This window comes from Phycodurus eques, chromosome 23, assembly GCF_024500275.1.
Source record: "Phycodurus eques isolate BA_2022a chromosome 23, UOR_Pequ_1.1, whole genome shotgun sequence".
Classification (NCBI taxonomy): domain Eukaryota; kingdom Metazoa; phylum Chordata; class Actinopteri; order Syngnathiformes; family Syngnathidae; genus Phycodurus; species Phycodurus eques.
Window position 1 is genome coordinate 2,643,916 of NC_084547.1, and position 27,268 is coordinate 2,671,183.

General features: G+C 45.9%; 2 protein-coding genes and 1 long non-coding RNA gene across 5 annotated transcripts in view; 1 reads left to right on the top strand and 2 right to left on the bottom strand.

Moving 5' to 3' along the window:
* adamtsl3 (ADAMTS-like 3) overlaps nt 1-5,282 on the bottom strand; it is a 48,112-nt gene extending 42,830 nt beyond the window's left edge. For all 3 annotated transcript variants that reach the window (XM_061668835.1, XM_061668834.1, XM_061668838.1), the window contains exon 1: nt 5,157-5,282. In XM_061668835.1, coding sequence (XP_061524819.1) covers nt 5,157-5,213 — 57 coding nt within the window. In that variant the 5' untranslated portion in view covers nt 5,214-5,282. The remainder of the gene's footprint in view (nt 1-5,156) is intronic.
* A 5,024-nt stretch (nt 5,283-10,306) lies between these two features.
* Nucleotides 10,307-24,316, top strand: LOC133398032 (uncharacterized). The gene is made up of 3 exons (XR_009767739.1): nt 10,307-10,390; nt 18,321-18,396; nt 24,230-24,316. It is a non-coding gene; the product is annotated as an uncharacterized LOC133398032 (long non-coding RNA).
* LOC133398031 (phosphatidylcholine:ceramide cholinephosphotransferase 2-like) lies at nt 21,820-27,126 on the bottom strand. The gene is made up of 7 exons (XM_061669601.1): nt 26,999-27,126; nt 25,033-25,672; nt 24,393-24,510; nt 24,261-24,318; nt 23,415-23,510; nt 23,181-23,347; nt 21,820-22,510 (listed from the first exon to the last, which is right to left on the bottom strand). The coding sequence occupies exons 2-7, from the start codon at nt 25,551-25,553 to the stop codon at nt 22,337-22,339; spliced, it is 1,134 nt and encodes a 377-aa protein (XP_061525585.1). The 5' UTR covers nt 25,554-25,672; nt 26,999-27,126; the 3' UTR covers nt 21,820-22,336.
* Between the last annotated feature and the right edge of the window lie 142 nt (nt 27,127-27,268).

Genomic DNA, 27,268 nt, shown 5'->3' on the forward strand with positions numbered 1-27,268 from the left:
GACGTCGAGGTGCGCTGTCGGAGAGTTGTCGTTGATAGGTCGCACTACACGGACGATATCCAAGAAAATCAAACGTGCTAGACTTTTCATTTTGCCGTCGTAGGGCCAAATCATTGGTCATGGATTATTTCACACTGCAATACATTTTGTCATTCCCGACAAAATATGTTGGGCCCGATTTGGGAAATCCCCCGCGGTAGCTAATCAGGCCAATATCGGGGCTAAAATCCTGTAGTCTGATCTAGGCATGACTGATTTGTGTTGAAAAACAGACAAGTGACAGTCCAGTCACTGAAAAGAGGAGGGGACAAAAGTTACACGAAGCTATTTTAACTTTTCCGGCCTGGGGGAACCTTACTCACTCTGTTCACTTGGCACCAGTCCGGTCACAATATTGAAATATTTACTCGCAACGTTCCGTTCAAAACGGGACCGAACTTGCGTTGTTTCAGTTTCCTCTCCATTTGTTTCGGCAGCAATTTGATCGGGAACAAAGACGGGAGAACATCAGTCATCCCGCCACTGTGACAAATCCTTACTCCGTTCGTGAACGCTTGTGACATGGCATGACTTGATATGACACACCACCCAAGCGGTCACGCAAAAAACAGTCAATCTTGTTAGCAGTAGATTTAGCTATATTTCCCCCCTCCCCGGTCTACGTTTCTCACACTCAAATCCAATCGGCCTTCCGCCCCCCCCCCCCCTCAGCAGGAGACAGATAGCCGCCGTTCTATTTGTTTTTCAAGCCGCCACGGAATCTGGAATTGCCGCCAGTCGGCTCCCCTGCTCCAGGACTGTGCAAGTTTATCTGCTCCGTGCGACAGCTTATCGTGTACATTTCCTCCGCTTGGCCTTTTTGCTCTGTGGGCATCCTTCATACGACTTCCCCTCTCACTCCCTTGCATTTGTGTTCGCCCCGTGTCCTGCGCTCGCCGCCAAATACATTTTTCGCTATATTATTTCAGTACAGAATTCTTATGAAAGCTTCAGAAGAAGAAAAAAAAACCCCTCCTCTTTCAACACTGACCTTTTAATCCATTTTTTTCCCTCGTCATGCCCTCTGAAGTGTCAAACGGGGGCCTCTTCCTCCAGCTTTACAACTCTCCCAAGTACCTTTTCAACACTGAAAGAGCGGACACACCTCCTACCTCCATTTGCCTCTAATTAGATGTCACCCCAGGGGAAGGAGGGGGGTGACCAGAGTTGTGATCTGCCCTCTCGTTAGCGCCACTCCCAAGCGCTCCCGCTGCAGTTCCTGCCCTGCGGAGGGATCTGAGGTCAAGCCCGGGGCCGGGCCGACAGAGCCGAACGGGTGAGGAGATGCTGCACTCGTGAAAAATATGCTGAGCAGATGACGCAGCTCGGAACAAACAAACGGGAATCAATCAATGGCGCTCAATTGCATTCATGCAAGGGACAGATGGAGGGGTGCAACATTTTTCAGAGCCTGGATGGTGAGAAACAAGCGCACTCACACGAGGCTCCAGAGGAAGGAGAAAGGACAAGAGAGGACGGGGCCGAGGCGGCCAACCAGATGCACAAATCACACGACTGTGGTCTATCCGGGATGAACATGGACAGAAACGCCCCTCTGCTTTAAGGTCGCCATCTACTGGCAGCCCTTGGGCAATGCATGGTATGAAGTCATTGTTCATTGGCAATGACGGCGCACTTATGCTTGAGCCCGCCACGTTCTCCCCGGTGACAAGTGGCCATGAAAGGAAATCCAAGCAATTCTGCCTCAACTTTTATCATTTCACTGTATTTGTATTTATTTTTTATTTTATTTTTTTTGCTGTTGGTTTTCCTGATTATCTTTCCCCTTTTCCCAGATTAAATGCCAATCACTCGATATAAGAAATGTCCGTACACATGCATTTTAAAATCAAAGTTGATTGGTCACTTGACTTACAAGTTTCATTTGTTCCGTTACCGAGCTCATAACTCAATTTACTTATGTATTAAGTTTCCCCATCGAAATTCATTGAAATGAATTCATCAGTTCCAGCCCCCCCAAAAAACCGCCACAAGGCAGCATTGTATTGTATAAAAACATAGAAGAGAATCTAAAGATTTTAATGTAAAGATTTTATGAAGTGTAATTACTGAATGTACTGTTGGACTGGTGTGTTGGATGTGCACCTTTAAGAGGCGTGGCCTCGTGAGCGACGTCAGGATGTGGAGTCGGTTCGTCTGCACGTGAGCAGTTGGCCGTGAGTTGTGACTGATGACAGCCCCCTTGCGAGCATTTATGTCTTTGACTGCTTGTTCCGTTCAATAAATGGCTGAAAGTGCATCAGGCAACTGTGGCTCTCCTTGCCCACAAATGCCAGGGTATTACACGGGACCCCCACATATTCGCGGTTCGGCACCCGCAGGTTCACCTGTTTGCGGATGTTTTATTGAGTTGAGTTTTGCCTTGCAGCTTGGAAAACGGGTACGTTGGGGGCACACATAGGTCCAAGTACCACTGTATTAACCCTTGAGTTTCCGCAACAATTTCAAATGCCAGTGTGTCAATTCAGGATTCCTACTGTGGCATTTTCCACTGCCTTCAGCCGCGCTTTGTCAGTGTCCACTGCAAGTACTTTCTTTGGAATCTGCCATTTCTTAGTCTGTTCCTTGTGATTTTTCTTTTTTATTTTTATGATGATTCAGCAGTGAGAGAGGGATGGAGCTTGGCGCTTTCCGGCCAAACTCCGGCGGGATAAAGGCCCGCTCGTCCCAATTTGGAACGGTAGCGTCGCGGTACACCTTCAACAAGAAAGCCAGCAACACTCTGTGAAAGGTTCGCCCTTTGCAAACATAAGTACCACTTGAATTTGGCTTGACATGACACATACACGCATTTTTAAGCAATGCCACACTCGGCAGCCGTCGTTCCAGAGATGAAGACCAGATGGCAACAATGAGATGATGAGAATGAAGGCTTTTATTGTGTAACTGAAAACAGTGGTTCTTGTTAACACACTCCAAAAACTTGCTCCATCCATCCATCCATCCATCACAGGGCCAGATGTTCCTTTAACTCGTCGGCTGGGACGATCTTTCTCCATATTAATTCACTTCCCATTCCTTCCCACAACAAAGGCCCTCATCAAAGCTAAATGGACATTCTCGGCATCTTTGTGATCACGCAATCAAGGAGAGGGGGACTTATTGGAGGTGCAGGGAAACCGCTAGATGTTGTTGCTCACTTCGGACCGTTTACATGACTTAACCCCCTTCTGGATCCCGGCCATCAACTTGCGTGTCTGTCCACGGGAGGCTGCGGTCAAACGTTAAGTGGGGCCATTTCCTTGAATAAACAAAACAGTTTGTTGCTTCTTGTTCCCTACTTCCTTGTGAATTCCAGCAGAATAATTAAAAGCAATTGTGGCGGCCGAGCACTGGGACGCAAGAGAAATTGTTGAAATTGTTGAGTCGTTGTCGTAAAGAAGCAGATAGGTGCTTTTTTGGGTTTGTTTTTTCATGAAGATTCTGCATGGCTGCAGTAATCAAGGGAATGGCGTGAGAGCCCTACGAGAATCACTTAAGGTATGCCATTATGTCACCCACAAAGGAAGGTCTATTCCATTTAGGGTCCGAGCCACAGGCCACAAATCACACGGAGGAGGACCTCCGAAGACCAAACACACAAGCATAGAGCGCCATTCTTCTTCACCAGAACAGTCGCGCTGAGACCCTGACCCGAGGTCCAACATGAGAGAGTCGCCGGGACCACTTGTTGATCCCCGCTGTCTGAAGTCAAGCACACGGGTCACCGTGGTGCCAGCGATTGCGCTGACTCATGCTAACCCTCGCACACATGCTTGTCATGTTTTGGTGTCCCTCTCTGCCATTGTCATAAAGAGAATTACAGGCGGGGACGGGGGGGAGCATTCCCGTCCCGTCAAAAGTACAATCTACCCTCATGGACGACTGATTAGCGAACTCCGAGGTCATGTTTGGACCAGTTCTAAGGTCCAAAATGTAGACGTAGGTTCCCAAGCTGGAAATGTGCACCTTTTTAACGGTACTATCCCAGGGACAAGCCATTGTACACCAAAAGCCGTCAGCATGTTTCAGTACTTTCTTCTTTTTGAACCTCTATTTATCCTGGTTAGGCAATTGAGAACAGATTTCCCTAGACCGAGCTGAAAGCGGACAGCAGAATAAAACCAAGCAAAATAAAAGCAAATACAAAAACAACAAACAAAGAGGTTCATAAAACCGCTCAAATGGAGAGTGCTGGTGGTGGTATGGATGGTGAGCAGAGAGCCAAGATAACCAAGTCTTGCCAATGAGTGTTTTCGAGATAAACCCCAAAGTTCCTCAAGGTAGAGTCTAATTCCTGGACTTCGAGGTAACAGTTTGTAGCTTTTGTCAGGCCAAAAAAGGTACAGATTCGCGATTGAGGACAGCACTTGGCGACGGCCTTCATTCACCGATTTAAGCGTGGACTAAATGAAGGCCGGACCAACCGCGAGGCGGTCGACAGGTGCTTTCGTGTCCTCCGTTTCAGCTCTACGACCGCCCGGAGCAGATAACATGCCGGAGAGGTGATTAGCGCAAGCTGGCGGCACGCATTGCACGCACGCCGCTGATTAGGACGACACGCGCGCCGTCTGATTGACTTGGGGTCTTTCCTGGGGGTATGGCGCATAGTAACAGCGATGCGCTTTTTTTTCCCCCCACGCACTCAGCTGGAGGAATACTCAAAACAATTTCAAGTAATCCCCCCCCCCCCCCCCCGCTACATCCCTTATTGCGCCATAACGTGATATAGCGTGATTTTACATTTATAATACCCAGAATCTAAATGAATCCTTTACAATCAATCCAAGTCATTATTTTCATATTTACAATTCATTTTGAGGGTACCATCCAAATTTTGCTGAATGTAGAACTCCAGGTACTGTATAAATAAATGCATGGTTGTATATGTATTTACGATCACCAAATTGATTCGAAATCAGATGAAAGGTAAGATACTGTTAACTTTGCAATGATAGAACAATTTACAGCTGTTCTGTATTATCTTATCGCAATAGATTTCATATCGTAGAATAACGAACTGCTTACTGTATTATTGAGCGTGATTGAAAGTAATTTGTCACGATAAGAGCTTGTCGACTCCAGAACTGTGCTAACGGAAGTATATCGAACCTTACCTCGACCCAAACAGCGAACAGAACCAGTCCAGTGGCGGCCCGGCAGCCCCCCGTCATCTCTCCCCAAATTCGGCGTTTGCACACTGAATGGAGACAAGTGAGCGCGTCTCTTTCCCTCTGCTTGGTGCTTGTGTGTGTGTTTGTGTGACAGTGCGGAGGGGGCGTGGGAGAGGGTTGGGTTGAGGGGAGGGGAACGGGAATGACTGGGTTGGGTGACTCAGCTTAGCTCCGAGCCGCGGTCCCGCACCGAAACGACGTCGCAAGGCATGTGATGTAACATTTCCCGATATGTTGCTCCCGGTGCGAACACGTTGCTGCTAAATTTATGCTTGCATGCCAGTCGTGCGTCAACAAGGGGAGGGTGGAAGGGGACGGGGGACGGAGGGGGATGGGGGATCTTAAAGAAACAAGATCCTGGGCTGTCGTGGTTCCGCACTGACAGGTCCAAATGCCATTCAATCGCTCCAGTATTTTCCCCCCGATCCCCCACTCGTTTGCTCACGTTTTGATGCTATGAGATGGCGTAGCCAAAACAAGCTTGGCGATTTCGCACGGCCTACCTTTCGCCGATACCTGTCGAAATGAGTGGCCGATTCGCAAAGGCAGGAGAAACAGCTGTTTCCTTGCGACGTTTTCGAGCGTCCTGTTACGATAGACATGCCGCCACTCGCTGGTCATCGGGACCAAGCTCCCTGCTACAAAAACGAAGCCCGAACAGAAAGGTTTGTAATTGCCTATGGATGCCACAAGATGGCAGCAAATCACTTCCCCCCCCCCCCCCGTGAGACAAAGCGATGGCCGAACAAAATGAAAGAAGTTCGACATGGGTGTTTGCCACCACATGGCGCAAACGCACGACATGGTTTTGGCTTGAGCGCAAAAACAGCAAATCGGCAAGTTTTTCCGCAAATAACTGAAGATAGGTTCCCCAAAAAATGCCAAACTGAGAATATGCGGGGATTTACTGTATATCAAGTTTCAAGCGTGAAACTGGTGTCAGCGGAAATGTTGTTTCTAATTTTCCTGCGGGCGCTAATGAGTGACTTTTGAGGGCGCCATAAAATACAAATATTTTCACCAGAATACACATGATTGCATCAACGTGTTGTGTTTTCTAGCATGTTGAACGCACATACCACAACTGTTGTGGCCAGTTGTGGTATGTGCATTTTCTCCAGAAATCCAAGGGATTTTTTTTGTTGTTGTTTTTTTTTTAATTTACGAGCCCCTCCCACACGCAGGTGGTCAAATGTCAGTTCGACCTGCTTTAATAATTGGTGAGCTTTGCGATAACACTCGATGGGCTCGTATTTTTTTCCCCCCATTCTAAATGACAAGTGGGTCAGACAATTTATGAAGTACAAAGCAGGCCCACATTGTTGGGATATCTGGTTTTTGCTTGTTTTTTTTTTTTGAAGCTGCCATAAAAACAGGGCGCACAAGCGACGTCCCCGTCCGAGCTCCAAGAGAACGCGAGGCACACAATAGCGCAGGTATGTGCGGTATGAGCCACCTGAATTGCTGACTGACACGCAGGCTTGAATTCGGCTTAATCTCCGTTAACACGCCGCGCACACGAACGCAAATGTTTACCAACCCCAGGAAGGGAAGACAAACCATCTAAAGATTGAGGTTTCATGCTTTTTTATGTTGCTGTTGTTGTTCATCAAAGGTTCCCAAGATGGTCTTGAACTTTGACCCTCCTATGCCCCCAAATATCATGAATAGTTGAGATTGAGAGCGGCAAGCGCATCGCTAAGCCACATCCTCGTATTACAAGTGGGATCACTGGCTCAATATTGCCTTTCCTGGGTCGCCGCTTTATTTTTCGGTACTGGAAATGCTTAAAAGCGGATTACTTCTCTCTGTATGCTGCAGTTTATTTTCATACGACTTTACAAGTGCGCACGAGGCGGCGGTATGTACAGCGCATGTGTAGCTTTCCTAGCTAAACATTCTCCTCAGAGGTCAGGCTCCCCCCTCGCCCCCCGCATGAGTAACCTGGTTGTCTCCCCTTGAGGCCGAGCCCAAGCAGAGCTGCTCGATCGGTCCCGTTTGGGCCACGAGTCAAAGTGCTGCTTGTCACATGTGTTCAAAGAGCGGGCCAGGAATTTGCCAGCGACATGCCCCTTCATGGGACACTGAGTGGGCTAGTTTGTTTTTGCCCTCAAACGTCTGCTCAAGCGTGTTGGAAACGCAACCGCAGGGCCAATCGAGACATGATTACAAAAACCCGACCCGCGCTTTAGTGCACTTTCGCCGTGGAAGACAGCAGTATTCCTTGTTTTGCTTTGAAGTGGAATAGGCCACGTAAATCAACAAAACTCTCTTTGACTTTGAAATGAAAATGTACCGTTTGCTTTTTGCTCTTATTTTGAAATTGACAGCCCTACTTTTATTTGGTAAATGAGAGAAAACTCAGTTTTGCTCATATGTTTGATTACCCAGGCAGAATTTGTAAGATGGGCACAATTCTTTAAAGAAAAGATGAAGGGCCAGGCGAAACACATTTAGTTGTATTTTAATGGGATTCAAATTAAACTGTCAAGCATTTCAGAAAAGCATTATCATAAATATATATATATATAACCATAAAGAAATTAATGCTGATTGTTGTTCAGTCATCAGTCATATTTAATAAAAACTATATTTTACATATTCTGCCAGAGTATGTCAACTTATGAGCACAACTGTAGATATGATGCAATCATATGTACGTACCCCTGTCATATTGGAATAAAAGTGTAGGCTACACCTATTTCATAACCTCGAGGTGGGGGTGTCATATTGGAATGCAAGTGTACAGCTTTTTCATAACCTCTAGATAGCGGCGTACATTTATATAATGGGAACGGTTTTTTTTTTGCATTTTTCCCCTATACCTATGTATAATGTGCACCATTGACTTTTCTCATTCTGGAAGGGGGGACGGGGGAATGTGCATTATACACGAGAAATTATGGTATATGGTCACAGTATAACCTAAGACAAAAGACACATTTCCATCTGGATCATCACGAAAAGTTATTGCTGGGCAGTTGTGCCGACATGGAAATTGAGAAACCGTTCAAAACGATGCGGAGCTGTTCTTTTTCTTTACTTTTTTCACGCTCACGTCAGTGTGTCCCAATTCAAAATGATTTATTTGAATAAGCTAAAAGAGAGGCACAAAGTGTCACGAGGTGCCAAATGCTGTCGGCGGGTTTTGCCTAGCGTGTACAACACTAAACAAGACACTGTGGTCAGGTACACGGCTCACGAGAGAACGTCAAGCAAGCCGCATAATTGTGGGCTCCTGCCTGTCCCCGGAGCCCATAAACGAACACGTCCAAAACAAAGAGATCGCCTGTATCGCTGCCCGGCTTGCCAACCCAGGCACGCACGCCCCCAAAATTTTATTCTAATTCCTTCTAAGTGCCTATTAAAGCAGCTGTTTTCGGTAAACATTTGGCTCCAGATCCTTCTCAATTAGATTTCCTCATCCGCAAACCTGAGAAGGCTTTCAATTTTATTTTATTTTATTCCCACTCCTCATTCTTGACTTGACTCTGCTCTCCTTAGAGGTCAGCGTCCAGCGCAACGCAATCAGAGACGTTTTCCAACTTGTTGACAAAATCATTTGGGAAAACATTTCCTTCTCGCGGTGGCTACACGATCACAGCTCACAAATTCACTGCTGAAAGGGCCTCACAGTGGGTTAGCGACCAGTTATATAAAGAGCCATCATTTAATGATTACATCCAGTGTTTTTCCTTCATATAAAATTTGGAGGCCGGCGCCTCCGTCTAATTTCTGGCCACCTCCAGCTCCAAAAGTTCTGACTTAACGAAAACCTCTATCTGATCAGCGTTGCACGAGATGCGCCAACGTGCTAGCGCTGTATCGGAAAGATTCGCTTCGAAAGCCAGCAAAGAAGAAGAGAAGAGCCGTGAATGACGGATTTTCTTTCCTCCTGCAAATGTGTGGGACAGGTTTTTCGGATTTTCAAACGGGTGAATCATTTGTCAGCAATTATGTCTTATTTCTCAGGAAAAAAAGGATCTTACGTGTTCTGTTTTTTTTGGCTTTATAGCGACGCCTTGTAAAATAAGTGTTTAGCTTAAAAGTGTTTTTCAAGGCAATGTGGCAATGAGTGCATTGAACATGCGCACAAAGCCCTGAACTACACACAAGCAAAACTGAATTCAATGTTCAGAATGTTGACAGCGGCTTGAGCTTTTTATTTTTTTGAAATCAGTATTTGTTTTTTTTGTACAGTTTAGATGTATTTAATTTTAACATTTATATTGAATCTTTTTGAACTTGTTTGTTTTGTTTTGTTCAGCACGGGTTTCCATTACCCAGCTGGGGGGGAAACTGGCCTGTGTGGCCCCACGGTCCAACTGCCACAGCAGAACCACAATGGACTTATTTGGTGTGCTACTCAGTGAACAAGTATGCTTTGTTCCACATTCCTCAATTTTGTGCAACCATGACATTTCCCCACTTACTACTGGGCTCTTTTTGCATACTAATGCCCATTTTGTTGTCGGTAGTACACCTTGACTTCATGAACTCAGCAATGCCCGAACAAATTTACAATTGGTGTACTTTAGCGCCATCTGGTGCTATAATACAAACTTGCACAGGCCACTTGATTTAATGCAAGTTAAATCAAGGCTTATTTTGAATCACCGCCAGAAATTTTGCACTCCATCATGACAGGTGTCCCTTCCATGACTTAAGTGCCATCTAGTGGCATAACTGTAACTCCAAAGAAAAGATTCGCATCTGCAATGAGTTTTGTTTTTATTTTTGTTTTTTCATCAGAGGCCATGTAAATAGCCCAATTATGTTTAAAAGGTAACGTTATATTCCGTTTTGATAACTGGTAATAATGGTATAATGAATGGTCTTTTTTAACGTATGCAAATGAGCTGTTTGTACGCCCAAAACCCCCACCACGTGGTGCCTTAACAGAGTTTAACCACAAAAAAAAAAAAAATCTAAAACAAAATTCTAATAGTCATCGTCGAAGCCATCGGGAAAACAAATATTTCATATTTGGGAATTTCTGCGTCCCAAAAGTTACATTGTATACCGCTTCCGGGTTTTAGCTTCTATCGTTAGCAAGACAGCAAACTGCAAGTCAATAACAAGCATTGGAGCGACCACAGTCAAACGTTGACCTGCTGAAGCGTGTTTCCTCGTGACTTCGCGTGGGGGAGCCGCGACCGTGGCTCACCAAATTGACGGTAATTTCCGCTAACAATGCAACTCCAATGATAGATATGACGTCTGGTACGCCAACGCGCTGTAGCCGCCCGGCTAACCCTACGTGCTGACGTGGCGGCCATGTTGGGGAGGTTGGCTTATTTATTTATTTTCGTTTTCATACATGGACATTGAAATGAATTGGCTAACTTCCTAAAGCTATAGCTTTCAGTAGTTCATACCTGTCGTTGTATACCTGGCCTTGTGCGAAACAGTCATGGCCCACTCAAGCTAAGAACTGGTTTTGCCACCCTCAGCACCAGCAAGTGAAATCCAGCGTTTTCGAGAACTGCCCAGTCTTTCACAACTTTGTGGAGATATTTTTGGCCCACTCTTCCTTGCACAGTTGTTGTCATTCAGCAACTATGGAGGGGTTTCAAGCATGAACGGCCTTTTTAATTATTGCCAATCTGTCTTGAAGTCCATCGCTAACGTTTTAGGCTTAAAGATCAATCCCTCTCCCCATATAGCAATTTTCGCTATGTTTCGTGACAATCTTACGACCTCCACTCCTCAGACTTCCATGAATCCTTTTGTTTTGCCTCATCATTTAGAATGTTTTGGGGGACACCACTTTCAAAAGTACTTTTTGTTTTTTCATGTTTATTTTATTTGTATTTAGTCTATTGTGTATTCTTTGACTCTTCCACCCACCCTTTCATTCTTGTCTGTCTGTTGAGGTCTGTTTGTTGATTATAGGGGGAAGGGATACTGGTGTTTTGGATGTTTGTGTGGGGGGAAGAAATGCGAAAATGTTGAGTGCATTCTCTTGAACTTGCTTTCATTCAAATATGTTGGGGGGGGGGGCAGTTAAAAAACAGCTGCACAACATTTTTTTTATTTTTATTCTCGTAATTATTGCGAGTTACCTGGCACATTTACAGTGAAGAGGAATACCGAGCTCACACAACAAACACATGCACACGCCACATTCAAATAGCCTTTCAAAAAAATGCAATTTAAAAAATAAAATGAAATTAAAGAAAAAAAAAAAAAAAAAAGCATGCAGTTATGTTTAAAACACATAGTCGTCACTTGCTGGTGAGAGCCCGCACAGCGCTGCACACATCCGCCCTGCAAGCCGAACAATCAAAGTTAGTTTCAAATGCAAGACGTGGAGTTGAACAGTCCGTGAGAGTCGCTTCCGGTCAGATCGATCCAGTCTTTGTCAGGAAGTACAGTAGTACTTTCGCACCAAATCGCGATTCACCGTTCGCCGACTTACCTACTGGTGAATTTTTCGGTAGAATCGAACAGACATCTGTTCGCTAAAGAACTCACCTAGTGCTCAGAGTGGCTAGCGTTGGCCTCCAGCTGGCTTGACAACAAACAGCAGCGTGACGGAATATTCTAGTAGAGGTCCGACGGGCAGACGAGGCTCCTTGTGAGGTTGACGCTGATGAGAGCAAGGTGATAAACCTCTCAAGATGATGAAAAGAAAGGTCCGGAGCTGATCACTCGGTAATAGATAGCTGCTCAGCTAAAAATAGTCATTTGCGATATAGTAACCCCCACCCCTGGTCTTGGCTTGGTCCCTTGTCCCGAGCGAATAGTCAGGGTTTGTTTGCTGAACTCTGAATTTGGGGTCGTGTGTCTCTAGAATCCGAAAGTGAAGAAGAAGAAGAAGAACCTCATTGCGTCGTGCGAAGAGACACCTCACCACAATTGCAGGGAAAGCAGAAAAACACCAAAACAAAGGGAAAAAATGGATGAGCCACATTTCCTATAGAGGCCTATGCACTAGTATACTCTTTCTCTTCACTAGGAATTCACTGCACGATTAGAAGGCCTAGGGCCCACTAGTAGAACAACTCTCTTTTTTTTTCCACTACTAATGCCACTTTTAGCTTACTAATGAACTACTGTGCTGCACTACTAGGCCCAAATTCTCGGTGTGTGTCATGCACTAGTAGCCTCCTGAACCCTAGTGCAGTAGCAGCATCAAATACCCACGAGCAGTTTTGCCTCACTAGCAACATGTAGTTGTCCTAGAATGCCAAACTTTTTGCCTGTGTGCAGAAATGTCGTACAGTCGTGGAAGGCAATACTGAAAGAAAATGCAACCAGTAAGACATGCATTCTTCTAGCGTGAACTAGTAGAACAACTGTGTCTTACTGGTAATGTTTTTCTACTACAAGTGCTGAGAAGGACAACCTTAAGCAGTACAGTCATTCTAGTAGTGCGCTGAATTGGCTCAAAGAGCATACTAGTACACGGACCTTAAGCAGGACATCAAGGATTTCGCAAAACTGCACAAAGAGCTTTTCATAAGCCAGATGACTTCAGACTTGTTCAAAGTCAAAAGCTGGAAACTTTGGCATCGAGGTCTTAGAGCGGACGGCCGTTTTCGTGACGTCATCCGTCCGCAGCCCAAGTTACAAACAGAACCCTCCTCCACACGGGCGCAGTTCTGCTCCAGGTCCGTTTCACGCCAAGTTCCAACCCACATCCCCCCTGCGGACATCCGTCTCTTCCTTCCCGCCTCCTCTTCCTTCTCCGCTCCCACTCACTCCTCGCACACCGACTCGCTCAGGTCCACAGCGCCACCTCTGGTGAGCCGCCGCATCTTGCTGAAGTCGTGGTCGGTCCTCAGGTAGGAGAGGGAGGGTCCTCCCTCGCTGTGGCCCGCCAGGTCCTGGGCCCGGGCCTGAGGCGGCAGGGCGCGCATCTCGCCGCCGCTGCGCCAGTACAACGCGTACTGCTGCGGGTCGGACACGCCGAAGGTGGCGGCGCACAGCTGCGCCAGCGCCTGGCTCGTCTCTCCCACGCGCCACTGCAAGGTCCGTACGGCGCTGCGCTCGCCGTCCTGGAACAGTATCCGAACGTGCCTCTGCAAGGGAGAAGCAGAAACAACACTTCGAGATCGAGGAGGCGACGGAGTTGTCTGTCACCGCTTGAGTGCAAACTTTCCATTGACTATGCAGTGAACCCCCCGTTTGTCATCCCAGACCATTGGCTTTTCCAGGTGCTCAAGGGCCCCTAAAAGGAATATCTGACTTTTTGAAACAAGCAAGAAAAACTGTGGAAGCACACAGCCTTTGGTTGAAACGTCATATTTGAACAACAAAAAATACCGCAATCTACAATCCGGGTATTTACGGACTCACTGTTTGTAGGAGGGTTGGTTTACTCCAGCAAAAAACGAAGCAAACTGTTCATGTGTACGTCGAGGTGCCGCTGTCTCAAAATGCGTTGCCTTGCCCCAGAAACGAGAACGGTTTCTTTTACAAATCCAATCAATTCCTCTTTTGCTGTTTTTAACATTTAAAGAACCTAATATTGAATATATTATTTACTATTTTTCCTAATTTGAACCCAATATTAACCTTAATATTGAACTTTAACTAAACACTTTTTAAAGTAGTGCTTAGCGCCTGTTCTCCCTCTGTCATAGGGCTTCCAGCGAACTATTATTTTAAACTGTCAATTATGTTTTCGGATTTAAAATGAATTTCTGTTTGCATTTGTAAAACTCATCCATAAAACAAAAGAGAATCAAACATTGTAAATCTCAACACCGAAATGTTCAACCAAATGTGTACAATTTTCGCCCGACGCAATTACACGAGCTGAATGCGAAACGCCACAGATCTGCTAACAGACAGTTTGCATCGACGTTGCAGTATTTATAAACCTTCAAAGTGCTACTTTAATACACACAGAGCAGCAACACGTACAGTAAAAACAGAGCATGCATTACTCACAGGTATAGATTCTCTTGGCGAACAATGACGACTATTGAAGCTCAGCTGGGGACCTTCTTTGCCTCTTCTTCTAGCTCTTAATTACGCTCCATGTACATCCATTGGACCTCAGCGCTGCCCGGCATGTTGCGGCACAACGTGGCACTACTATAAGACGCGCAACTCTAAATTCCGATTGGCCCGTGTTGTTACAAAACGACCGCTTAAAAATCTGCGATATTGCAGGAGTGCAAAAGATCAACCGGGATATAGCGGGGGGGTGGGGGTGGGGGCTCACTGTATAACAGTGGACGCACACACTCATACACACACACACACACACACAGCAATCAGAGACGAATGTCAACAGGTCCAAACTTACAGAGTCGCCGAGCTCCTCGCTGTCCGTGTGCATATTGCGTTTGCCTGCTTGGATGCGTAGACGCGGCTCAATAAATTTCATGTTATCTGACCGCCCACTTTCTCATCGCACTCGCCTCACGGATCGCCCGCCTGTGTCGGAGCAGAATCTGGCTGCCGGCTCACTTGGACGGGCTATTTGAAGCCCGGGGAGGCGCCACGTGACCGCACGCAAACGTTGTGCTTGACAATGCCTCTTTTTCATAATTTTTTTATTTTTTTTTTTCCCCTCTCCTGCATCTGCTCAGACCAATCTGAAGCCAGCGGCGTCATAACAGGTGAAAGTGTGTGCGTGCGTGTGTTCCTGCGTGGCCCACATCAGAGGATTACCTTTCCTCTGTAATCCCTGCAAATGAATTTCGAGCATGTTTATGAAAGCTGGAAGGGGGCCATTCAGGCTTTTGCAGGACACCAATTTCAGAACCCCTGGTGTCAGGAACTCGGACAATCCTTCACTCTGATCCCAAAAGCTATTTGTTGTAGAGTCTCACCTCAGGGTTGCCACGGCAACTGACATCCCGACCAGCTCTACCTGGTCCGGTCCCGTTCCGGGATCTGGATCAGATGCAGGCTCGCCGACACGCTTAGAAGCCACCTGGAAGCAAAGTGGACCCCGCGCGGGTTCGGCACGTCCATGTTCCGCTGAGCACTCACCTTCACCGCCGAGTCAGGACCTCCGCCGTGTTCGCGACCCCTGTCAGGACGCGAGGCCTGCTGGACGCAACGATCACGGAGTACAGCGACGGCAGGAAGTCCTCCCAGCTCACTTCCTGCCCTACTGACAACCAAGCAGTCCACATTTGAATTGATCCGACAAGGATTGCAAACTTCGGGAAATTTTCAAAGTTTGAAAACTTCCCGTGAGAATTGATGGGAATAAAACAATTGAAGGTTGGGAACTTAAATGTAGGTGGCAAAATATATTTTCACGTAGTCCTGACTACACCAACCAGATTTTGCAAAATGTACAGAAGTTCCCAAGTTCCAAGTCGTTGCTTGGTCACATTTTAGCTTTGCATTGGGAGCCAAAATTTGTGGTACGGGCGAGCTTCCGATTCGCTACCGCTTGAGTGAATTCCTGCAAAATGTTCTGAGTTCCAGCGAGGAACATCTCCAACGTTCCCCACCTTAAATTCCCGTGGGAAATTCATCGGAAATTGACTCACGTTGGAAAAACGAACGCGGCCATTTTGACAAAGTAACCAGTATAAAGTACTGATATCGTTGTTCAAATGCAGGGAGTAAACGTAAAAAGTCATCGCAAAAGAAATACTCTCGTCCAGGTACCAAGTATTTGTACTTTACTTCCCACTACTGACATTCCCAGCATGCTTCTCTCTCTCTCGCCTCTCTCACCTGTGCTGAAATACATGTCGTGGCCATCTTGTTCGCTCACAAATACGTTAAGTGACTCCATGTTTCTACTGTAACACTGACCCCCCCCCCCCCCCCACCCCTTTGAATCGTGCGCTCTCCAAGCGTGCGTGGGCCTGTGAGATCTTTTTATGATAAACGAGAGTGAGGGAGAAAAAAAATGCAAATGGCTCCCACCGACGCAAAAGCAGATCAAGCCGAGTGCAGGAAGGAAGGAAGGCGAGCGGCCCAGCGATCCCCCAGAAGCCCGTGCATGGCCAGGCAACACACGCAAAAGCCTACGCACGGGGCTGTGTGACTTTTATATTCTTTATTTACATGTGCAAAGCAAAACAATGAGCGTCTTGTCGGTTTTGATTTGGATTCTGCTCGCACGGGGTCACCTCTCTCCTTCAACGGGCGGTTCCAGCTCGCCGCTTTCCAGTCAGCAGCAACTCGGCCTCGGGACGGCAAGCGGAGTTGCACAGGCGCCGCACGAAGATGACGAGGCGGTGGTCGAGCGACTTGAGCAGCCCACCCCGAACCAGGATGAAGTTCTGGCCCACACGTCCGGGACTGATCCTCCACCAGACAAAAACACCCAAATGACTTACCTTCGTCAACGCAGCGGCGGCCGCCGGCGGGAACCTTGAATTTGGGTCGCACTTTCGGAATGGGAATGCCAATCATTTTCTTCAGAGCTGTCGCCGTCCAGCTCGGCTAGACGTGGCGGGCACTTTTGCTGGGCCTGATTGCCAGACTTCAGCACGGGTGGTTTACCTTAAGAAGAGGACACACATACTGACTTTGTGTGTCCCTTTCCATTAAAGTCCGAAAAGGCCCGATGATCGGATGTCTCTAAAAGTGATCCGCAAAGGTTGAATCAGGGCAACTGGACTGTTCTTGTTTCTTGAAGATGCTTCAGCTTGAATTCCAAAGGCTTCTTCTTTCAAATTTCTGGTGTGGAGTCTCTATTTATCCCTGGGGCTGGTCTACAGTAGGATGTTGTTGTTGTGGGCCAGTGTGGTTAGTGTTTGTTCGGTTAGGGTTAACCCTAACCCTTTGTTCGCCTCAGTGGTTATCCAGTACAATTGTGAGCGACTTCATTTTTCTTTCAAGGCTGTCTGTTAGCTCACGAGCTCGCTGATGGCGACGTGGTGTGAAAAGCCGCGCGACGACTCACTGGGACAAATTCTAGCCATCGAAGGCTTTAAGCGGATATATTTTCGTGGCTGAGTAATGCACAGACGTGGAGGCATGGGAAAGATGCTCGACGAAGTAGCATCCATTTTTCATCAGGGCGTGGTTTCATAGCATTTCAGAGCGGGCACAAGGCCTTGATTTGTCGCAATTTTCTTTTTCTAGATTTCTTTCGTCCTTGAAATTTGGCAGGGTTGTTGTCAACACTCCTCTCTGTGGTGAGTTCAATTTGGAAGACATTTATTTCCACTTTACAGGGACTTCAGGACAGGTGACCTGAGGCGCTCGCATGGCCAACATAACCCTCTTCCTCAGAACCTGGGGGGGGGAACCTGCAGGGGTTCTCCTCAGACCCGGCATGAACTCTCTTCTGGGAATTGGGGTTTATAAATGCGATCCGAGGATCAGGCCTGCCGCTCGATGACGCCAGAGGTTGATTTTGAAGTTCCGACGCGTTCAGCGAGTTCCAGAAGTCTGCGTGGAGCTTGGACGAGACGCAGACACATCGCCGTGGCTTTAATGAGAAGCGATGAAGACGTGTTGGCGTGCACCTCGGCCCGCGTGCGAGGCGGCCTCCGGCTGCCTGTGCGTCGCGGCCTTGGCAATGCCGCCCGACATTGCAACAGATTTCTTTTTTTGTCATTAAAATTTAAACAAGTGTGGAATGTTTTCAGCGTCTTCCCTCAAGCTTCTTCAGCCCTCGCTTCTGCTTTTTTTTGCAGTGGGCGGCCTCTTCATATTTAACTCTACTTCGATGAGACCTGGTTGTTTTAGTCAGGATTATGAGAAAATATATTTTCCCCAACTACACATATTTAGGTTCCTTATTAATAAATATCATGTTTAACACGTGTGTAAAGATGGCTGCCTGGATGGATATGCGGGCTCCTCCTGGCACACTCGGTTTGTTCCTACGGTAACGCACGATTTCATTACCAGTGACAACATTGTCATTTTCTGCCAATTTCATTGAAATAATAACTTACCTGAAAAGTGTTTGACATTGTCAGCTACAAGAATGATTTGTGGCGTGCCAACATAAAATCCTCCATCTTACGACATAGCCAAGAAAACATACAGGTCAGTTTTTTTTTTTGTTTGTTTTTTTTTTTCAATTGGATATCACTTGCTAATTATTTGACACACCCTGGCAGATGTTTGGAAATATTGGCATTTTGGGGGGAAAATATGATGGATGACTGAACGGGGACCATCTCATGATTTTCTTTATTCCTATGTTGGATTCCCGGCCAGTGCCCAAACACAGCGACAACCCGGGAGGGTTACCCCAGGAAGGGCATCCGGCATCAAAACAAAACGAACAAATCACGTAAGTGACTAACTGTGGCGACTTAAGTACAGTTCCGACTGTACGTTTATTTTTTTATTTTATTTTATTTTTTTAACTTAAGGAGTCAAATGAGTACTTGTACTTCTTCCGAGTGTAGGTACTTTTGCTAGCTCTGGTTGTCTCCTCTTGACGAGGATGGTTTGATGCGAAAAGTAGATTTTTCCGACACCGGTCTTATTTCATGCTAGCATAGTATTTCATGGCCGCCGATACCAGTCACCGATAGTTAAAGGGGAAAAAAATGAGTAATTCCACGCGGCCAGAAGTTGGCGTTACACTGCGGCCTTTTGACACGTCGGCGAATCAACGTGTGCGTCAGAAAGAAAAGAAAGAGGTCAGAAAGAAAGAAAGAGGTCTTCGTTCCATCAAAAGTACTCGTGGTTTTGGTATTGTTGAGTACTCAGGAGTGAACACTTGTACTGGTTCCCCAAACATTAGTTAGATGAGGTCCGTTTTCAGGGTCTCGTGATGCTCGCTCGGCTCGGCGGGCTGCTGGATGTCACGCCGTGTGGGCTGCCGGCGAACATTCGCCGGCGTAGCAGCAGATGATTGCCATGGCAACCCTGGCCTACACGTTCTACCAGGCATTCCCACTCAGTGAAACACCTTTTCCCTGATAAGCCGAGGCTACGCGCACACACACCAACGCGCTTGGTAAAGTGGCAACGGGGCTACGAGTTTATTTCCACGAAGCTTTGGAAAAAAAGGAAAAGAAATAAGTGACACATTGTGTACACCACGTTGTGCATTTCTATTTTTTGCTTCTTCCCTGGCGTCCGTTGCATTTTTTCTGTGCTTCGGCAACATGCAAGGACTGCACTGCCGGATAGACTTTTGTTTCCATTCATTTGCACGTCAACACTCACCTCCGGACACCTGTTACGTAACTCCTCCCCCTCAACGCAATTAGCATGACGACCACAAGTTGCCAAAAAAAAATAAAAAAATCAAACATTTCTCATGTCGAGGATAATTGTTTTCATCGTTGGATCCGTCTCCTCCACAGCATCGACGTTGGCGACGACCCGAGCGCGCGTGTGAGACGTTCAGGGAGCGCGACCCCACCGTGTTGCCTTTCCTTACGTAAAATGCAACTGCGCCCACACACACGCGCACTAGTAGTGGGGAGGAATAAAGTACAAATACTTTGTTACTGTAGTCAAGTGGACTTTTCAGGCATGTGCACTTGAGTATTTATTTTTCTGACCACTTCTTTCTTGGACTCCCTGCATTTGAAAACAGATGTCTTTACTTCCTAAACCTGACTTTGGGTTGTTACTTTTTTCAACCTCCGCGCGTGACCCCACAAAAAGAAAAAAAGAAAATAAATAAAGTCGAGATGTTCGACAGCGCTTGTTTTGCCAAATTGAGAACAGTCCAAGTATTCACTCTTGACTCCGCACCGATACCGAGTAAACGATACCTCGAGTACTTTCGATACATAAAATTCAAATGAAATTTTCTTCCTGATGCACACGAGGACTCGCCACATTGTAGCGCCAACTACTGGTGAGGAGGACTTTACCGATGTCAGATTTTCTTTTTTTTGCCGTATTGGTGGCTAATATCGGCAGCCCTCACGAGTACCCAATACCTTGTAGTTTCTCACGTGTTTAATTAAGCTATAGGGACAGGTCAATAAATTTGAATAGGGTAGAAAAGACCATTTATTTCAGTACTCAATGAGTACTACTTATTACAACTACTACTACTGCTCTCAGTAATGAGTAAGACTCATACATAAAATAGATTCTTTCCATAATTTGGAAACCACTTTTCAGAGGTTAATTTCCTGCCTAATTTTTACATTATAAAACAATCATTTTAATTCTTCCTTGATTGATTGTTTCGTAATATTCCAGTTTCTAGAGAGGGTGAATTTGGGGTGTTTGTTTGCTGTAAACTGCGATAATAATCCAAATTAAAAAAAAAAAAATCATGACAGATTTCACTGGGTGCGTGTTGTGTAACCCTATAATATGAGTGTAACTTTTCAATTAAACTACCTAACGAAATAAATCTTTTGACATTTTTGTAATTGATGGCAATGTACCTGAAAATGAGTATGGAAATAAATGGACCTATCTACCATATTCTAATTCATTGAGATATAATTTGTCAATAGCTTTACGCTTAAGCTAGCAGACTAAAGCTATGTGGTTGTTTTAGATCCACAACGTGAAATGCTGCTCGTTTAATGTTCAATTTGAGAGTTAACTTCAACTGAGAGTGGCAACAAACAGCTTGAAGCTCCTTTTGAAGAATATTTACTGACTCGATTTGCCACTTGTGCCGCCGTGGTCGCAAGTGCCAGGGAAAACGTTGCTTCGCAAAGTGACGCAAAAGTGGGGAGGAAGGAAAAAAAACAAAAAAACAAACAGTTCGACAACCGCCCGCGTTGCATCTGTGTGACCATGATGATGGCTAAGTTTAGCCTCGTGACGAAGGGCACAGCTATAAGTGTCCACGTAGAGGGAGGGGAGCGCCACTCTTACCGGTTTGACGGCAGGTGTCCGTTTTAGTGTGTGTGAGGGTGACAAAGCCGTTTTTGAGTCAGACGTAACGCAACACTTGGACTGGAGAAGGACGCCTGTTAGCATAACTGTGAATATTCATTATTTTGACAAGAGTTCCAGTTCGGGAACCGTGCTCGTGTCCATTAGTGGGGGTGTTGTTTGTCTGTGTATGTGCTTTGTGTGTCTGTCTCTGATGTGAATGAGTGTGTTTTGTGTCTTTGTCTATATGACACCGTGTGTGTGTGTGTGTCTATGGCCTCGTGCTCAGGGGCACTTCCAAAAAAGATGGCAACCACGCTCCAAAATTGCCCCCACGGTTCCTCTGCCTCTGTCTATCTGTGTGTATGAGTGTGTTTGTGTGTCTTTGCCTGTGTGACAGTCCGTCTGTTTTTGCGATAGTGTGTGCGGCCATTCGCGTGCCCACATGTATCGGCGTGCACGTGCGTCTGCGTTTTTGGGTGTACGTATGGTTGTGTGTCTTTGTGTATCTGTGCCTAGCTACTGTATGTGAATCGGTGTGTTTGTCCTTGTTTTTGTATATGATTGTCTGCATGTGCACTTGTGTGCATGATTGTGTGTGCGTTTTTGTGTAACACTGTGTGTGCACGTGTGTCTGTCTCTGTGTACGTGCACATGCTTTTGTGTCATGTATTTGAATGTGTTTGCATCTTTGTGTTTCTGCATTTGTGACGTTGTGTGCGCATGTTTCCCGCTGTGTCAGTGTGTTTTTGTGTTGCACACGAGCACCTTATTTGGGTTCATTTTGCAACATGGCGCAATTAAATGCCCTAACCTAATTGTTGATGACCCAAAAATGTTTTCCGGGAATATTCTTTGAATATGTAGGAAAACGAAATAAAACAGCTTCATAAATTGGAAGACAATCCAGAGGACATAAATCTCTGTTGTTTTATTCGAGTCAAACTATGTGTGAAATTACACATTCTATTCATAATAATAATAATAATAATATCTAGCAATGTTTAATTATGGTAGTTTTTGGAATGTTTGGTACCCTTTATGTAGCTCAAAAAGGTAAGCAAACAAATCTAAATATTATAGAGCCAAGACAATTTACAACGTGCGCTAATAATGTAGACAGTTTTTTTTTAGCATAGAAAATAGCAACACTTGACTTCATTAGGCCGACTTGGCAACAGTCCATTGTGAGAAAACACAAATGGCATGAAGAAATAATAATAATAATAATCATTAAGCACAGACAAATAGTATTTACAACAAGATTAGGCATCAGCGTAAAAGACCAAATATGAGTTCGCAGTGAGCTTTCCAAGCGTTGGTCTTGAAAGTGGTCCCCAATTAGAAAGCAACAAGGAGCGTTTTACTGCGATCGGCTGCCGATTCTTCGGCCTTCAAGGCGGTCGTCTGATGGTCCCGTCCGCTTACTCGTCCCGTCCCCCCTCGACTATCCGGTACCGTTGTCGGCACGAGGACGGCAGCGCTAGCGGCCACGAGAAGACAACGGGCACGGTGGTCTGGACGTTTCTTTCCAGGAAGTTGAACACTGGGTTCCACCAGGTACGCGACAGGAAGTTGTTGGGCGCCCGACGTAGAGCCTGGCAGGAAGTACGGTTGACACTTTCGTGAGATGGGACGTACAACTATTTGGACGTGCGTATGGAAAGCCATTTGAGCATTTATTTTATATTCTCGATATCCAGCTTTAGGACTACTATGCTCTTTGTCCTCACTAGGAAAACAATTTATAGTAGAACAACTGTACCTAAGTTAGTAGTAAGATTTTTCCACTACTAGTGCATCTTTCGGCCTACTAGTATGCATTTAAACCTACAAATAAAATGTGTTCCACTAGTAACACGACTGGGCCCAACTACTAGGCATGTGTCAGATTCTAGTAGCCTTCTGGACCCAATTAATAGCACCAAAATGCACACGACTAGTTTTCCCTCACGATTAACATTCACTGCCATTGACGGCTTTAGAAGTCAAACATCAATGTTAACTGGGAAGGCTGGCAGTGAATGAGTTTTAACATGTATTTGTCCTACTAGTATGCCTTGTAGTTGTCCTACTAGTGTGCTGAAAAGTCATACAGTAGTGGAAAAACACTACTACTACTACTAACACACAGTCCCTTTACTATTGTGCTGAATTGTCTGGCTACCGAGGACAAAGGGCATGCTATTACTTGGACCAAAAACCGGGTATCAACATTGTGGACTAAATGCTGACACAGGCTTTGGATGAGAGCATGTTTGCTCTTACGTGCGTGTTGGCCATGGTGTGGTACCACCAGAAGAGCCTGGTAGTGACGAAGTAGCCCACCAGGACGTCGATGCTGTAGTGCTCGTGTGCCACCAGGATGCAGAGCACGCCCGAGGCGCTGAGCAGCCAGCAGATCCACTGGTACCAGCACATCCACCGAGGAGAATCTGCCAGTGCCCGGGTCATGTTTAGATCACGCCACACGCACACACATGCCGCCATTCTGGTACTCACACTCTTTGATGAAGAGGTAGGACAGGGTCAGCATAACTGTGTGGCCGCTGTACAGGAAGTCGCCGCACATCATGTGGGAGCTTGTCAGAGACAAACCTGTGCATGCACCCACGCACAAAAATGCTTTGTTACTGTACTTCAATAGATTTTTCAGGAATCCCTCACATTTTTAAAACAACTTTCGACTTTTACATCCTACATTTGAAAGTTGATATCTGTACTTTCTACTCCTTACTGTCAAAATAGGCTTTTTAATTTTTTCACTTTCCGTGGGGGACGACACAACGTACAAAAGAACGAGAGAGGTGGATTGATTGAGATCTTGGAGACTTACAAAGAGTAAAAAATAGGGGTAACAGAAACATGGGGAAACGGGAACCATTAACAATGATGTAGCCGATTAAGTGTAGTGACCTTCTTGAGGAGAATTTTCTTGTGGTTGGCTCCAAGAATGACGTGTGGCAAATTCGTTGTGTCATGTGCCAGCCTAAGAACGACAAACTGCTGGCATTCAAATATTCTCTGTCTAATCTAAACGCATACTGGTAATGGGTATGACTTGATGGGGGGGGAAAAAAAATCTATTTTTATTTTTGCAGTAAAGATGAACCGAAGTCATTTACTTGAAAGGGGTGCCACAAGGGTCTGTTTTAGGACCACTGTTATTTTCCTAATATAGTAATGTATTCAATGTTGGTATCAAAAACAGTTTAATTCTTCTGTACGTTCTTCCCCTCTGTTGATCTAGCTCTGCAAAACCTATTCTGATTTCTATGAATAGTAAACCCCCGATATTGACGGTTTGGAATTTGCAGAAAAAGGTGTTTGTGTGTGTGAGAGAGAGACCTCCTCCAGAGATGAGCCGCACAATCCTCCAGATCTTTCCTGCCGAGTCATCGTACAGCTGCAGGTTTCCACGACAGCACGCGTCAACATAAGGTGATGACTTGATGACCCGGAGTGTGTGTGTTTGTGTACCTTGGGTGCGCACACCATGTGTCTGCCCGGCACAGGCAGGGTGGTGATGTACATGGTGATGCAGCGGTACATGTAGAGTGTTCCGATAAGAAAGAAGCAGCGGCGCCCCACGATGGCTCTGACGTGAAAGAAATTCAATTGTCACCTGCGCAATATTTGCACGTATACACTTGGATTAATAATACAAAAACAACAAACAAACTTAAAAATTCAAGAGCAGCACTGAGCAGGTATGTGGTAAGAAGCAATGTAATGATGCTCCTGTAATATTTGCAAGTTACAGTGTATAAGTATAATATTATTGCCGAATTATAATACAATGACGAATTATAATACGCCAAATATGTAAAATGTATGAAACTGTTGATTGGCGTAATCTGATGTTTGTGGGTCCGTCATGGATTTTGGCCAGAAATGACTGGACTCTTGCTAAAATTGCATTTGTCTTCATCCTCAGTGAAGTCGCATGTGCCTCATGACCAAAGATTCATTTTGCCTCAAAACGTCATTCGTCGGTACCGTCGTACACCGAAGACCCCCTTTAACTGTAAACAATTGCGTGTTTATGACCATAAAGCTCCTTATGGTTGCCAAGAATGACTTGCAAAGAATAACCCAAAACAACAACTCCTGAGCTTACTTGTGTTTGAGGAGGAGCCACTGGACAAGCCATAGCACCACCAGGATCAGCCCGTTGACCTCGGTCACGGTGAAGGCCCAGGGAACGCGGCCCACATAGTCGAAGAACTTGTCAGGCAGCGGCGGGCTCACCGACTTGTCGGGCACCCTCTCGTGCACGATGGTGATGACCACGGTGGTAAAGATCAAGTTGAAGACAGCGTAAAGGAAGGCCACGCCCGTCTTCCACCACTCCCTGGGGAGGCGGTCGGCGTGCTCCTCAGGTACTGAGATCTTGACGTAGTCGCAGTGGCGTTTTAGGCCGCTGCTCAGGGTTTGGACCAGCTGGTTCTGCTGGAGAAGACCGCTCATTTTGCTGCGCTTGCTCCTCCCGTCGGGGGCGTCGGCAGGGGGCGGGGACGCGGGGCGACTGGGGCTGCCGTTGGGGTGAGCGAGCGACGAGGGGGCGGTTGCAGTTACGCTCACTTCCACGTGTGGGCGGATGTCGTCGTCGTCTTCCGGGATCAGACCCGAAGCCGCCATGGCGCTCTTTCGGACGAATGCACCTCACAATGCGGTCCCAAAACCAATCACCGCGCCCGGATTATCGATCCTGATGGCGCCTCCAAAACGACGCCTGCTCAAGACGTTTTGGCGCCAAGCTGAAAATCAAATAATTTTTGGGAAATAAGTGCTTTCATACACTAAAGATTCCACTCAGAGAGTGAGTGGGTAACTACTGCCGCTGTAGACAGATAATATTAAACATGACATGTTTGGAAGAAGCACACAACAGCTACATGTGTGTGTGGGGGGGGGGGGGCACAGTACACCACCATTAAAATCTCATGTCAACTGTGAAGTACGGTGAAGAGGATATCATGGTTTGGAACCGCTTTGCTCCCTCAAGGACTGGACGCATTGGGATCATCGACGGACAAATGAATTCCCAGTTTATCAAGACATTTTGCAGGAGAACTTCAGACCATCTGCCCACCAATTGAAGCTCAACAGAAGATGGCTGATGCATCAGGACTATAACCCAGAACGTCATTAAGAACAGAATAGCTGGAGCGGAGCAACCAGAGTCCTGACCTCAACTCAATTTGATGAAGTGGCTTGACATTAAGAAGCAATTTACACCGCACATCACATCTCAAAAATATTTCTGAAGTGAAACAATTTGATCAAGAGTAATGGTCCAAAATTGCTCCTGACTGCTTACACCACCCTACTCTGAATTACTACATGTTGTTTTCAATAAAAACATGAACATATAATTGGTTTGTGCGGTATTAGTTCAAGATGGCTGTATTTTGCCTTTTGTTATGACCAAACTCAGTCAAACAAACACTGGTGTGTGGCACCTGTAGCTTTGTGATATGTGGGCTCCCTCTAGCGGTACACAAATAATAACTGAATTAAATGTTCAAAATGTGAACAAAATGGGATACAGGAGCTGAAAGTTTGTGTGTGTGTGGTGAGGGAGAGTTTGAAAAATTACATTTATAAAAAAGTCCAAATTGAGGATTAAATGACAAAGATGACTGATTCGGTATTTCAACACTGAAAAAAATAAGACACCCCCCCTTCTGACGTTGACATCCTGCGTTACTTCCTGTTTACGCCTCTTGAATCAACATCAGGAGAATCTAATTAAAGCCTATTCGGCAACAGCGGGCGTGATGTCACTGTTTTGACCATTTAAAAAAAATATATATATATTATAAATAAAAGAAGAACAAGAGGAAGTAGGAGACACCCATAAAAGTGTTCAACAAACAGACATTTTCGTGTTTCACTGCAATTTTAACCCCGATATAGGCACCAGACATGACAAGTGTTTTAAATAGTGAAAACACCAAAAAATTGAAGACTTCCAGTCCGTCAAGAAAGATTAGACCGGAAATGAGACATACACCTGCTGGGACGGATCGAAGCCGTTTCATCGTCATAAAAACTGCCAAAGTGAACAAACACACACTCACCGCTGAGACTTAAGATCGAAAAACAGAATTATTTCCCCAGACTGGAATCTTTTAGTTCTTTGGCAAACTTGGCGTCTTGTTTCGACTTGAACACGCAACGGTTTCACACTGCTGTGGTGGGTGCGACGTATAGTTCCGGTTACGCCCCCCGCACCACCCACTTCACCTGAGCTCGGCTAAACTCGGGTTTTCCCGGAGACCTTTTTTTATAAAAAATAACTCAGTCAGGTACAGTTGAGAGCCTGTAAAAAAAATTCTTGCATGATAGGG